General features: G+C 50.3%; 1 protein-coding gene across 1 annotated transcript in view; it reads left to right on the forward strand.

The window, feature by feature from the left end:
* vps13a (vacuolar protein sorting 13 homolog A) overlaps window positions 1–14700 on the forward strand; it is a 124004-nt gene that overhangs the window by 90597 nt on the left and 18707 nt on the right. The window contains 6 exon segments of the mRNA XM_080532886.1: window positions 9036–9057; window positions 9060–9110; window positions 9996–10159; window positions 11873–11918; window positions 13426–13549; window positions 14099–14213. Coding sequence (XP_080389012.1) covers window positions 9036–9057; window positions 9060–9110; window positions 9996–10159; window positions 11873–11918; window positions 13426–13549; window positions 14099–14213 — 522 coding nt within the window.

Consider the following 14700-nt stretch of genomic DNA (forward strand, 5'->3'; position numbering starts at 1 on the left):
TAGGACTACACTACCCATAACCCCTGCCACCTAGGACTACACTACCCATAACCCCTACCACCTAGGACTACACTACCCATAAACCCCTGCCACCTAGGACTACACTACCCATAACCCCTACCACCTAGGACTACACTACCCATAACCCCTACCACCTAGGACTACACTACCCATAACCCCTGTGTTACGCTTGCCTGGCTCAGGACAAGGTGACAAAAAGGGAGACGACACATGGAGAACAATAATAGGAGATTTATTAAAGAAAAATATGTTAAATGGAAATAATGATAAAGTAAATAGTAACAACAAACAAAAAGGCTGCTGGTCGACAAGGAAGAGACCGAGTCCATCAATTTGACCCTCTCTTAAAGTTCCTGGGACAATCAGGATGATCACCCCCACCTGTGCCCATCTGGAACCAAAAGAGAAGGTCAACAGGTGTATGGCGCCCACTGGTGGTACCAGTGTGGATCGTCACATCCCCCCCCTTAAAACAGAGGCCTACTAAAAAGGTCTCTGTAAATTTGTTTCCCAGATTACAAATAAAAAACGGTGATCTCTGCCACACAGCCTAAACGTCACATCCCAACCTCCCCTACAACCTACCCACCCTCCAGCAATTCCTGGTACCGGGAAAAGCTCTATTTAAGGAGGGAGGAGCAAGAGAAAGAGAGATTAAAGACAAGACACTTAGACCGGCAGCATAGATTCACCCAGACCCTCCGGAGCACGTGACAACGCATCGGCGATAACATTATCCACGCCTCGTATGTGCCTAATAGTGATGTTATATGGCTGTAGAAACAACGTCCACCTCATAAGGCGCTGGCTCGGACTCTGCAAAGAATGCGAAAAGGTCAGGGGGTTATGATCTGAATAAACGACCACTGGATGGGACCCCCCTCCCACATAAACATCAAAATGCTGCAGAGCCCAAACCAGTGCCAATGCCTCTTTCTCTATCGTAGAATAATTCAGTTGGTGCGAATTAAACTTTCTAGAAAAGAAACTGACCGGTCGATCTACCCCCTGATCGTCAGTCTGCAAAAGAACCCCTCCAGCCCCAACATGACTAGCATCCACTTGCAACTGGAACGGGTGATCCAAACGAGGTGCTGCCAGGACAGGAGCCGTACTTAACAGCATTTTTACCTGTTCAAAAGCCTTCTGGCAACCTGGAGACCATTCAAACTTGGCCTTCAACCTTAATAAGTTCGTCAAAGGGACGACCACAGTTGAGAAATTTAAACAGAAGTTGCGGTAATAACCCACCATCCCTAAAAAACGTCTAAGCTCCGTCTTCGAGGTGGGGGGTGGAAACTGATCAATAGCACGGACCTTAGCCCTCACTGGCCGGACCTGCCCTTGCCCTACTACCTTACCCAAATATGTGACAGTAGCTCTTGCAAACTCACATTTTGCCAAGTTGATAGTAAGGTTAGCAGCCCTGAGTCGTACAAACAGTGAGTGGATACGTTCTATATGTTGCTCCCACGTGTTGCTATACACCACAACGTCATCAAGGTAAACCGCACAGCCATCCAGCCCTGCAACCACCTGATTCATCAGGCGTTGAAAAGTCGCCGGCGCATTACGGAGACCAAAACTCATGACGTTGTACGAATACAACCCAGACGGTGTAATGAAGGCAGATATTTCTCGGGCACGAGGGGTCAGTGGGACCTGCCAATACCCCTTAAGCAAATCAAATTTGCTAACGAATTTGGCAGACCCCACCTCATCCACACAGTCCTCCATCCTGGGCAAAGGAAATGAGTCAGGTTTAGTCACATTATTAACCTTTCGGTAGTCTGTACAGAACCTATCTGTCGTGTCTGGCTTTCCTACCAACAAACACGGTGATGCCCAACTGGAGTTTGAAGGAACAGCCAGCCCGTTATTTATTAAATACTGAACCTCAGTATCCATGCGGCGGCGTTTCTCCAGAGGGACTCGATAGAACCGTTGACGAATCGGCTTCGCCTCTCCAACGTCTATGTCGTGCTGCACTAAGTGGGTACAAGAAGGGGTATCTGAAAACAATGAGGGAAAAGCAACAAGCAACCCCTCTAACTCTCTACTGTTTTCCTCAGTCAAATGACCAAACAGAACTGATAATTCAGCCAACGTCTCAGAATTTTTGAGCCGAGGACGCAAAACACCATCTCCAGGCCCACTCACATCCTCCTCCCACCCTGCTGCCACCACAGGAGTGGATGGAGATGGAGACACCCCATTTACTGTGGACAACACAACCGGCTTCACCTCCAAGACCGCATCTTCTCCGGCCCTAGGTGAACGAGAATAATAACATTTTAATACATTTATGTGACAAAGTTGTGTAGACTTTCTACGGTTAGGAGTATCGATCAAATAATTCTGTTCGGACACCTGTCTTACAACAGAGTAGGGACCCGTAAATTTCGCCTGGAATGGTGAACCAGGTATAGGTAATAACGCCAACACTTGGTCTCCAGGACAGAACACTCGTGGTTCAGTACGGCGATCAAACAGTCTTTTCATTTTACTTTGTGCCACAGTCAAATACTCACTCGCCATTTTTCCCGCCAGATGTAACCTCAGGTGAAAACCATGCACATAATCTATCAGGTTGGTAGGTGGATCAGCGGTCTTAAGACCATCTTGTAGCACTGCCAGCGGGCCCCTCACCTTGTGCCCAAACACCAAATCACTTGGACTAAACCCTGTACTCTCCTGCACCACCTCCCGTGCTGCCAACATGAGCCAAGGCAGTCCCTCCTCCCAATCCCTCTTAAGCTCCATGCAATAAGAGCGCAACAATGACTTCAGTGTTTGATGAAACCTCTCTAGGGCCCCCTGACTCTGAGCATGATACGCGCTGGCGGTGTTGTGCTTAACGCGTAAGTGACGCAAAACTTCAGCAAACATTTTCGATGTAAAGTTTGTCCCTTGGTCACTCTGTATGACCCGAGGAATACCGAAAATGGATATGAACTGAGTCAGTGCCTTTACTATTGATCTTGTCGTAATCGTACGAAGAGGGTACGCAGACGGATAGCGAGTGGTTTGACACATTACCGTTAATAGATAAATACACCCAGACTTAGAAGGAGGAAGTGGTCCAACACAATCGATGATGAGGTGCTCAAATGGTTCACTCACAGCTGGAATAGGATAAAGAGGCACAGGTTTAATAGTCTGATTAGGTTTTCCCATCAGTTGACAGGTATGACAGGTCTTAATAAACTTAGAAACATCCCTCTTCAACCGAGGCCAAAAGAAATACCGTAGTACTCTATCACAAGTCTTCTTAACCCCCATATGCCCAGCCACGTCATCATGTGCTGTCTCCAACACCACATTCCTAAACTTAGTAGGTACCACAACTTGAAAAACTGGGTCACTCACAGAACAATCATTATGAGGAAGCCATTTACGAACCAACACATCCTCCAAGAGAAAATAACCACTTGCAGAGCTCTCCAGCTCATCCTTAGGCTGAATCCCACTGAGCAGCAGCTTCAGCTCAGGATCCTCCTGTTGGGCTAAAATCAACTCACTCCGAGACAAAGACGGCGGCAGATCTGGTAACTGAAAAACAGAATTGTCAGGAGTGAACTTATCAGACTCTTTACCATCATCAATTTTAGGGTCCATGCAACTCATAGCACGAGTCATGGCGCAGGCAGTAAAAACCTCAGGAAACTCCTTCACACTAAGGTCGGGTCCTGTTGGTCGTGTAAACCCAGAACTAACTACCAGAGGTGGAGGCACATCACTCCACACTCTTCCTCCAGCCAGGTTATTTCCCAAGATGACGGCCACACCCACCACAGGCAGAGAGGGTCGAACACCAATAGTTACTACCCCCTGGACCAGATCAGAGTAAAGCTCAATTTCATGCAAGGGGACAGACAAAGTCTGCATCCCCATCCCTCTAATCAAAACGCTGGTCCCCACACTTGACTCCTGAGAGAATGTTAAAACCGATTCCAATATAAAAGATTCTGAAGCCCCCGTATCACGAAGTATCTGGACAGGCACTTTCTGTGGGCTTCCCACCAGAGAAACGAAACCTGTAGTAATAAACGGGCCAAAATCAGGATCCTCCTCGCTAATCTGTATGGAGGCAGAGCCCTGTAGTGCCCCCGCCAACTCAGTAGCCGCAGGTGGGCTGGATACTGAGGATGCCATCACCCCTGGTTTAAAGGGAGACCCCTCGGCAACCCCAGACACTCTTCCTCCTACTCCACCAGCATGCGCTGCAAGAACCGACGGTCTAACAGAGCCCCCCTTCCCACTGTAGTTTTTTTTTCCTTTTAGGACAGGACACTCCTGTTTCCAGTGACCCTTCCCAAGGCAATAATTGCATGTCGAGTTAGAATCTACTCTACTCTGACCGCCATGCTCCGACCTTGAAAAAGGGACAGAATAGCCAGGACCTCCGTTTGGGAATTTAGCACGATTTACCAATAGGTTAGTCACGGTCGGATTTTGTCTACGGCTCCCCTCGCTACGAAAATGATGTTCACCAAACTGACTCTTATTAGTCAGTACAAATTCATCTGCCAACACCGCGGCTTGATCTGCTGTTTTTACCTTGTGTTCATTTACATAAGTGGCAATGCGATCAGGGACAATGGTTTTAAACTGTTCCAAAATAATCAAATTTGACAGATCCTCCAGAGTATTCACCTCTACCGCCACGCACCAACGATTGAAATGGCTGGTTAGTTCTCTTACAACCTCAACATGAGTTTGTTTGTCATGTTTCTTCCATTGTCTAAACCGCTGTCTGTAAGCTTCAGGAACAAGTTCATAAGCCCTAAGGATAGCGGCCTTAACTGTATCATAATCTTTCCTCTCTCTACCATTAAGAGCAATATAAGCTTCCTGAGCTCGGCCAATAAGCACACTCTGTAGTAATGCGGTGCGGTCTGAAGTAGACCAGTCCCTATCGTCGGCAACACTCTCAAACAGTGAAAAGAATACATCAGGATCTTTTTCATTAAACTTTGGCAACAGTCTAACCATGACAGACATATTATCCCTCTTAGAATTACTCGAATCGCCACCTCCACCGTCAGATAACTTTCCCTCAGTAATCAACCTAAGGCGCTCCCGTTCATGAGCCAATTTATCCAACTCCAATTCCCTGTCCCTCGCACGCTCTTGTGCCTGAAACTCACGCTCTCGCGTCTGCTCTCGCGTCTGAAATTCACGCTCTTGCATCTGAAATTCACGCTCTCGCGTCTGTGATTCCATCTGTAATGCTAACAATTCCTTCTGTTGATCAAATGTTAACTCAGTGGACCCAGATGCAACCCCAACGGATATTTTAGGGACAGACAATTTACCCTTTAGTATGCCCCTATTAATTAACGTAGTCTGTAAAGCCTCCACTACGTCCTGTTTCTTTGCTCGGCCTTTCACCACCTCAAGCTTAACCTCATAATGTTCCACAACCTTCCACAGTTGTTCCTTCGTTAACTGTAACAATCCATCGACCGACGGAGCTGCCACAAACTCCTCAAAAACATCCATAACTCAATATAATCAAATAACCAATATTAACCAACCCTAACAAACGGGAATCTCCCCTCCTATTACAAACTCCTCCTATAAACTACTCCCATATCAGCCATAATCTTCAGCCCATTTAAAGCGAGTAACTGTGCACACATACAAAACAGAAAAGTAACTAACATACTTCGTAAGAGCTGCCCCGCATCTAACTCAGTAATGACTGACTAACCACTCAGCTAGTCTTCAGTGCGTTCACATGCAACTCTTCCACCAAGCAAATGCCTGGTGGCGCCCCCGCGTTCAACACACCAAAAATAACAAACGAAAACAATAAACAAGCGTTAAGCGCTTCTACTCCTAGCACGGGGGTTCACGTATAGCTCTGATGGTATCTAAACCACCCGCCCTACCTATCCTTCTCTGCTTTGCATAGAACACAGCACTCACCAAACTCCAGCCGAAGATCACAGCCAATACCAAGAGTTACGTCCTTGTCAGCACAGTCGGACGGCCAGCTCCCCCTCGTCACCAGCACCCAAACCAACGTACCAAATATACTAAACAATACATTACATCCAATCCAACCAAAACCCAATAACTATAAACAATAACCATGCGGGTCTCCCAATATAGAGTTGGACAAATCCAACAATCCAATCCCGAATATCAACTATGAAAAGGGAGAGAATATTGCTCTCACCAAATTCACTCCCGGACGAGCACCCAATTTGTTACGCTTGCCTGGCTCAGGACAAGGTGACAAAAAGGGAGACGACACATGGAGAACAATAATAGGAGATTTATTAAAGAAAAATATGTTAAATGGAAATAATGATAAAGTAAATAGTAACAACAAACAAAAAGGCTGCTGGTCGACAAGGAAGAGACCGAGTCCATCAATTTGACCCTCTCTTAAAGTTCCTGGGACAATCAGGATGATCACCCCCACCTGTGCCCATCTGGAACCAAAAGAGAAGGTCAACAGGTGTATGGCGCCCACTGGTGGTACCAGTGTGGATCGTCACACCTGCCACCTAGGACTACACTACCCATAACCCCTACCACCTAGGACTACACTACCCATAACCTCTACCACCTAGGACTACACTACCCATAAACCCTGCCACCTAGGACTACACTACCCATAAACCCCTGCCACCTAGGACTACACTACCCATAACCCCTACCACCTAGGACTACACTACCCATAAACCCCTGCCACCTAGGACTACACTACCCATAACCCCTACCACCTAGGATTACACTACCCATAACCCCTACCACCTAGGACTACACTACCCATAACCCCTGCCACCTAGGACTACACTACCCATAAACCCTACCACCTAGGACTACACTACCCATAACCCCTGCCACCTAGGACTACACTACCCATAACCCCTACCACCTAGGACTACACTACCCATAAACCCTACCACCTAGGACTACACTACCCATAACCCCTGCCACCTAGGACTACACTACCCATAACCCCTGCCACCTAGGACTACACTACCCATAACCCCTACCACCTAGGACTACACTACCCATAACCCCTGCCACCTAGGACTACACTACCCATAAACCCTACCACCTAGGACTACACTACCCATAACCCCTACCACCTAGGACTACACTACCCATAACCCCTGCCACCTAGGACTACACTACCCATAACCCCTACCACCTAGGACTACACTACCCATAACTAGTGTTGTTCCGATACCGATACTAGTATCGGCATGGCCACCGATACGCACAAAAATGCTGGTATCGGTATCGGCGAGTACTAACAATAATAACACCCGATACCAAACTTTCACTATCGCGGAAAAACAAACACGCAACTGTGGTTGTCGAGGAGAGGAGCGGTGGAGCGGCGAGGCTTACCTCAGGTAACCTGCTGTCCCTTCCAGCTGCTCAGAGCCCAAGCTAAGCCATGCTACCGGGGCAACGTTCGGAAAGTCCCCCTGAGAGCGCCGGAGCGCACACTGGACTCCGACGTCATAAACGGACCGAGGAATCCGATTGGACAAGAGGCGTTCCACGAGTGCCGATCAGTTTCCCAGAGCGACTTTTACCAACGCAGCCCTCAGACATATAGACTACGCCACTCCGCTTAAAGCGATACAACCCACAGCCAAGATAGGACACATTTTACACATTTTACAGGAAAAACATATCGACCTTAATCGATATTTATTTCGGTTGCACAGTCTAGCACCGCCACCGGCGTGCTGGAGAGAGTTCAAATAATAATAATAATGTCCGATAGAACACTACTGGCGCGCGGCCGCTTCTCCGAGTCCCGCCCAGCTGTTCCCCTTTCGGGATAGTTCTCGGCTCCGTCTCCGCGCCACACCCCCTTTCGGGATCTGCTGTTGTGGCGCTCCGTCTCTCCGTCTCTCTCTCTCTCTCTCTCTCTCTCTCTCTCTCTCTGTCTGTGTGTCTCCGTGCGGCAGGTACTTCCTGCCTCCTTCCTTCTCCCGAGGAGAAGTTTTCTCTATGTTTGTTTGAATTGTTTACATATGCAGAACACAGAACACACATGCATTAGTGGTGCAGGAAGGCCTACTGTCACAGCGGAGTGTGTGCGACGCGCTGGCCAATGGGAGAAAGATCATCGGCCACTTCAAGCATTCCCCACTGGCCACTTCACGTCTGCAAACTGTACAGACTGAACTTGGAATGCCTAAAAACATGTTTTTTTGTTTTGTTTTTTCAAACGCCGTGGTATCGGATCGGTACTCGGTATCGGCAAGTACTGCACAGTCAGGTATCGGTATCGGTATCGGGATCAAAAAATGGTATCGGAACAACACTACCCATAATCCCTACCACCTAGAACTACACTACTCATAAACCCTACCACCTACCAGGTAGGACTACATTACCCATAAACCCTACTACCTACCAGGTAGGACTACATTACCCATCAGCCCTCTCAGATAGGACTACATTACCCATCAGCCCTCTCAGATAGGACTACATTCATATTTTGATGGTTACACGGACCCTGATCAAGTGTTACCATTGACTTAGTAGCATTACCATTGACCTAGTAGCATTAGCATTATCATTGACTTAGTAGCATTATCATTGACTTATTAGCATTATCATTGACTTATTAGCATTATCATTGATTTAGTAGCATTACCATTGACTTATTAGCATTATCATTGACTTAGTAGCATTATCATTGACTTAGTAGCATTATCATTGACTTATTAGCATTATCATTGACTTAGTAGCATTATCATTGACTTAGTAGCATTATCATTGACTTATTAGCATTATCATTGATTTAGTAGCATTACCATTGACTTATTAGCATTATCATTGACTTATTAGCATTATCATTGACTTATTAGCATTATCATTGACTTAGTAGCATTATCATTGACTTAGTAGCATTATCATTGACTTAGTAGCATTATCATTGACTTAGTAGCATTATCACTGACTTGCTGTGGTTACTGTGTGTGTGTGTGTGTGTGGTAACAGTAACGTTGTGTGGGGTTTCCCAGGGAGCCATCCAGGGGCCAGAGGAGTTGTGGAGGGCATGGCCCTGGGGGTGAAGGCTCTGGTAGGAGGAGCTGTGGGTAAGAGCTGCTCTCTCTCTCTGTCTCTCTCTCTCTCTCTCTCCCTCTCTCTCTCTCTCTCTCTCTCTCTCTCTCTCTCTCTCTCTCCCTCTCTCCCTCTCTCTCTGTCTCTCTCTCCCTCTCTCTCTCTCTCCCTCTCTCTCTCTCTCCCTCTCTCCCTCTCTCTCTCTCTGTCTCTCTCTCCCTCTCTCTCTCTCTCCCCTCTCTCTCTCTCTCCCTCTCTCCCTCTCTCTCTGTCTCTCTCTCTCTCTGTCTCTCTCCCTCTCTCTCTCTCTCTTTCTCTGTCTATCTCTCTCCCTCTCTCTCTCTCTCTGTCTCTCTCCCTCTCTCTCTCTCTCTCTTTCTCTGTCTCTCTCTCTCCCTCTCTCTCTCTCTGTCTCTCTCCCTCTCTCTCTCTCTCTGTCTCTCTCTCTGTCTCTCTCCCTCTCTCTCTCTCTCTCTCTCTCTCTTTCTCTGTCTCTCTCTCTCCCTCTCTCTCTCTCTCTGTCTCTCTCCCTCTCTCTCTCTCTCTCTCTCTCTCTCTGTCTCTCTCTCCCTCTCTCTCTCTGTCTTTCTCTCTCTGTCTCTCTCCCTCTCTCTCTCTCCCTCTCTCTCTCTCTCTCTCTCTGTCTCTCTCTCTGTCTCTCTCTCTCTTCAGTCTCTCTCTCTCCCTCTCTCTCTCACCCTCTCTCTCTCTCTCTCACCCTCTCTCTCTCTCTCTCCATCTCTCTGTTCACCGTGGTTCTCTTGTCTTCTTACATCTACACTCCTCTGAGGGGAATGTATGATCTCAACTTAAATACTCTCTCCCTCCCTCCCTCCCCCCCCTCACTTCCTCCCCCCCCCCTCCCTCCCTCCCTCCCTACCCCTCCCCCCCTCCCTCCCTCCCCCCCCGCCCTCCCCCAGGTGGTATTGCGGGCGCGGCCTCCAGGATAACAGGGGCCATGGCGAAGGGCGTGGCGGCCATCACCATGGACGAGGACTTCCAGAAGAAGAGGAGGGAGGCCATGAACAAGCAGCCCAGCAGCCTGAGGGAGGGGCTGGCCCGGGGGGGGAGGGGCCTGGTGTCTGTGAGTCTGGGGGGGAGAGGGGCCTGGTCTCTGTGAGTCTGGGGGGGAGGGGCCTGGTGTCTGTGAGTCTGGGGGGGGAGGGGCCTGGTGTCTGTGAGTCTGGGGGGGAGGGGCCTGGTGTCTGTGAGTCTGGGGGGGAGGGGCCTGGTGTCTGTGAGTCTGGGGGGGAGGGGCCTGGTGTCTGTGAGTCTGGGGGGGAGGGGCCTGGTGTCTGTGAGTCTGGGGGGGGAGGGGCCCGGGGGGGAGGGGCCTGGTGTCTGTGAGTCTGGGGGGGAGGGGCCTGGTGTCTGTGAGTCTGGGGGGGAGGGGCCTGGTGTCTGTGAGTCTGGGGGGGGCGGGGCCTGGTGTCTGTGAGTCTGGGGGGGGCGGGGCCTGGTGTCTGTGAGTCTGGGGGGGAGGGGCCTGGTGTCTGTGAGTCTGGGGGGGGAGGGGCCTGGTGTCTGTGAGTCTGGGGGGGGAGGGGCCTGGTGTCTGTGAGTCTGGGGGGGGCGGGGCCTGGTGTCTGTGAGTCTGGGGGGGGCGGGGCCTGGTGTCTGTGAGTCTGGGGGGGGCGGGGCCTGGTGTCTGTGAGTCTGGGGGGGAGGGGCCTGGTGTCTGTGAGTCTGGGGGGGGCGGGGCCTGGTGTCTGTGAGTCTGGGGGGGGAGGGGCCTGGTGTCTGTGAGTCTGGGGGGGGAGGGGCCTGGTGTCTGTGAGTCTGGGGGGGGCGGGGCCTGGTGTCTGTGAGTCTGGGGGGGGAGGGGCCTGGTGTCTGTGAGTCTGGGGGGGAGGGGCCTGGTGTCTGTGAGTCTGGGGGGGGTAATTGTATTCGGTGCACCTGACAAAAGATCGAAAGTCAGTGCAAAACTTGATTCTCTCTCTCTTCAAACTAAAAAACAGGTCAGAAATCTTGGTGTAATTCTAGACTCTGATCTAAACTTGAACATCCACATAAACTCGATAACTAAATCAGCCTAGCCTACTATCACCTGAAAAACATAACAAGAATGAGAGGTTTCATGTCCAAGTAAGACCTTGAAAAACTCATCCATGCATTTGTTTCGAGTAGACTTGATCATTGTAATGGTCTACTAACAGGCCTATCTAAAGGAGCTGTTCGTAAATTGCAGCTCATCCAAAATGCCGCTGCTAGGGTCCTAACAAAAACAAAGAAATGTTAACACATTACACCAATCCTGAGATCCCTGCACTGGCTACCAGTCTCTTAGAGAATTGACTTCAAATCCTCCTAATTACATATAAATCACAAAATGGTCTTGGACCAAAATACATATCAGATCTCCTCCCACCCTATATTCCCGCAAGGTCCCTAAGGTCAGCTGAGACTAATCAGCTAATAATTCCAAGAGTAAAAACAAAACACGGTGCAGCAGCTTTCAGTCACGCTGCTGCATGCTCCTGGAACAAACTCCCTGAAGAAATCAAACAGGCCCAAACCCTTAAAATATTTAAATCTAAACTAAAAACCTTCATGTTTTGCAGCAGTTGTGATTAAACACAAACACTTCTATCAATGTCTTTTATCCCCATTAACTATTGTCTTTTTAAATGTTTTATCTATTTACTTCTTATATTTGCTTTTATTCATTGTCATTTTTATGTTCTTACTATGCTCCTCTTGCTGTATGTTTAATACTGAATGTAAAGCTCTTTGACTTACCCTGTTGTATGAAATGGGCTGTACTAATAAACCTGCCTCGCCTTGTGTCCCCCAGGGGTTCGTCAGTGGGATCACTGGGATCGTCACCAAGCCCATCAAAGGTACGTCACCTGACCTCTGCCCTCTCCTCTGGTCACCTGACCTCTGAGCTCTCCTCTGGTCACCTGACCTCTGACCTCTCCTCTGGTCACCTGACCTCTCACCTCTGCCCTCTCCTCTGGTCACCTGACCTCTCACCTCTGCCCTCTCCTCTGGTCACCTGACCTCTCACCTCTGATCTCACCTCTGGTCACCTGACCTCTCACCTCTGCCCTCTCCTCTGGTCACCTGACCTCTCACCTCTGCCCTCTCCTCTGGTCACCTGACCTCTCACCTCTGCCCTCTCCTCTGGTCACCTGACCTCTCACCTCTGAGCTCTCCTCTGGTCACCTGACCTCTCACCTCTGCCCTCTCCTCTGGTCACCTGACCTCTCACCTCTGCCCTCTCCTCTGGTCACCTGACCTCTCACCTCTGACCTCTCCTCTGGTCACCTGACCTCTCACCTCTGACCTCTCCTCTGGTCACCTGACCTCTCACCTCTGCCCTCTCCTCTGGTCACCTGACCTCTCACCTCTGCCCTCTCCTCTGGTCACCTGACCTCTCACCTCTGCCCTCTCCTCTGGTCACCTGACCTCTCACCTCTGACCTCTCCTCTGGTCACCTGACCTCTCACCTCTGACCTCTCCTCTGGTCACCTGACCTCTCACCTCTGACCTCTCCTCTGGTCACCTGACCTCTCACCTCTGCCCTCTCCTCTGGTCACCTGACCTCTCACCTCTGCCCTCTCCTCTGGTCACCTGACCTCTCACCTCTGCCCTCTCCTCTGGTCACCTGACCTCTCACCTCTGACCTCTCCTCTGGTCACCTGACCTCTCACCTCTGACCTCTCCTCTGGTCACCTGACCTCTCACCTCTGACCTCTCCTCTGGTCACCTGACCTCTCACCTCTGCCCTCTCCTCTGGTCACCTGACCTCTCACCTCTGAGCTCTCCTCTGGTCACCCTCTGGTCACCTGACCTCTCACCTCTGCCCTCTCCTCTGGTCACCTGACCTCTCACCTCTGACCTCTCCTCTGGTCACCTGACCTCTCACCTCTGACCTCTCCTCTGGTCACCTGACCTCTCACCTCTGCCCTCTCCTCTGGTCACCTGACCTCTCACCTCTGCCCTCTCCTCTGGTCACCTGACCTCTCACCTCTGCCCTCTCCTCTGGTCACCTGACCTCTCACCTCTGAGCTCTCCTCTGGTCACCTGACCTCTCACCTCTGCCCTCTCCTCTGGTCACCTGACCTCTCACCTCTGCCCTCTCCTCTGGTCACCTGACCTCTCACCTCTGCCCTCTCCTCTGGTCACCTGACCTCTCACCTCTGCCCTCTCCTCTGGTCACCTGACCTCTCACCTCTGCCCTCTCCTCTGGTCACCTGACCTCTCACCTCTGAGAATATCACACTCACACAACAATACTTTAATGCTGCTGTATGTAAAGCACTTTGAATTGGCCCTGTTGTATGAAATGTGCTGTATAGATAACCTTGCCCTGTGTGTGTGTGTGTGTGTGTGTGTGTGTAGGGGCCCAGAAGGAGGGGGCGGCGGGGTTCTTCAAGGGCGTGGGGAAGGGCCTGGTGGGGGCCGTGGCGCGGCCGGCCGGGGGCATCATAGACATGGCCTCCAGCACCTTCCAGGGCATCAAGAGGTAGGGGGGGGGTAACTCTGTGTGTGTGTGTGTGTGTGTGTGTAACTCTGTGTGTGTGTGTGTGTGTGTGTGTGTGTAACTCTGTGCGTGTGTGTGTGTGTGTAACTATGTGTGTGTGTGTGTGTGTGTGTGTGTGTGTGTGTAACTGTGTGTGTGTGTGTGTGTAACTCTGTGTGTGTGTAACTCTGTGTGTGTGTGTAACTCGGTGTGTGTGTGTAACTCTGTGTGTGTGTGTAACTCTGTGTGTGTGTGTGTTTGTGTAACTCTGTGTGTGTGTGTGTGTGTGTGTGTAACTCTGTGTGTGTGTGTGCGTGTGTGTAACTCTCTGCGTGTGTGTGTGTGTGTAACTCTGTGTTTGTGTGTGTGTGTAACTCTGTGTGTGTGTGTGTGTGTGTGTGTGTGTGTGTGTGTGTAACTCTGTGTGTGTGTGTGTGTGTGTGTGTGTGTGTGTAACTCTGTGCGTGTGTGTAACTCTGTGCGTGTGTGTGTGTGTGTGTAACTGTGTGTGTGTGTGTGTAACTATGTGTGTGTGTGTGTGTGTGTCTCCAGGGCGGCTGAGACGTCCCAGGAAGTAGCCAGCCTGCGGCCCCCGCGCTTCCTGCACGACGACGGAGTCATACGCCCTTATAGGGAGAGGGAGGGGCTGGGCTCCCAGATGCTGCAGGTGAGGAGGGAGGGGCTTATAGAGAGAGGGAGGGGCTTATAGGGGGAGGGAGGGGCTTATAGGGGGAGGGAGGGGCTTATAGGGAGAGGGAGGGGCTTATAGGGAGAGGGAGGGGCTTATAGGGAGAGGGAGGGGCTTATAGGGAGAGGGAGGGGCTTGGCAGCCAGATGCTACTCGTGTGGAGGCTTCTCCCCCGATGATGTCACCACCACTCCTCCCTACTCACCACCCCTCCCCCCTCAATCATCCCGGGGTTCTCTCCCTCCCCCCCCAGTTGTAGTTCATCAGTATAGTATGGGAGGTGTAGTTCATCAGTAGAGTATGGGAGTTGTAGTTCATCAGTATAGTATGGGTGTTGCTAGGTTTGGTTTGAGCTTGAGTTGTTTCGTGGTAAAACTAGATGTTGTGTTTAAGTGAACATGTGCTGTAGAATTGTGAGGTGTGGCATTTATAACATAGTACTTGGAATTGTGGCTGGCATTGATGC

This window comes from Nansenia antarctica, assembly GCF_963989245.1.
Source record: "Nansenia antarctica genome assembly, chromosome: 5".
Classification (NCBI taxonomy): Eukaryota; Metazoa; Chordata; class Actinopteri; order Argentiniformes; family Microstomatidae; genus Nansenia; species Nansenia antarctica.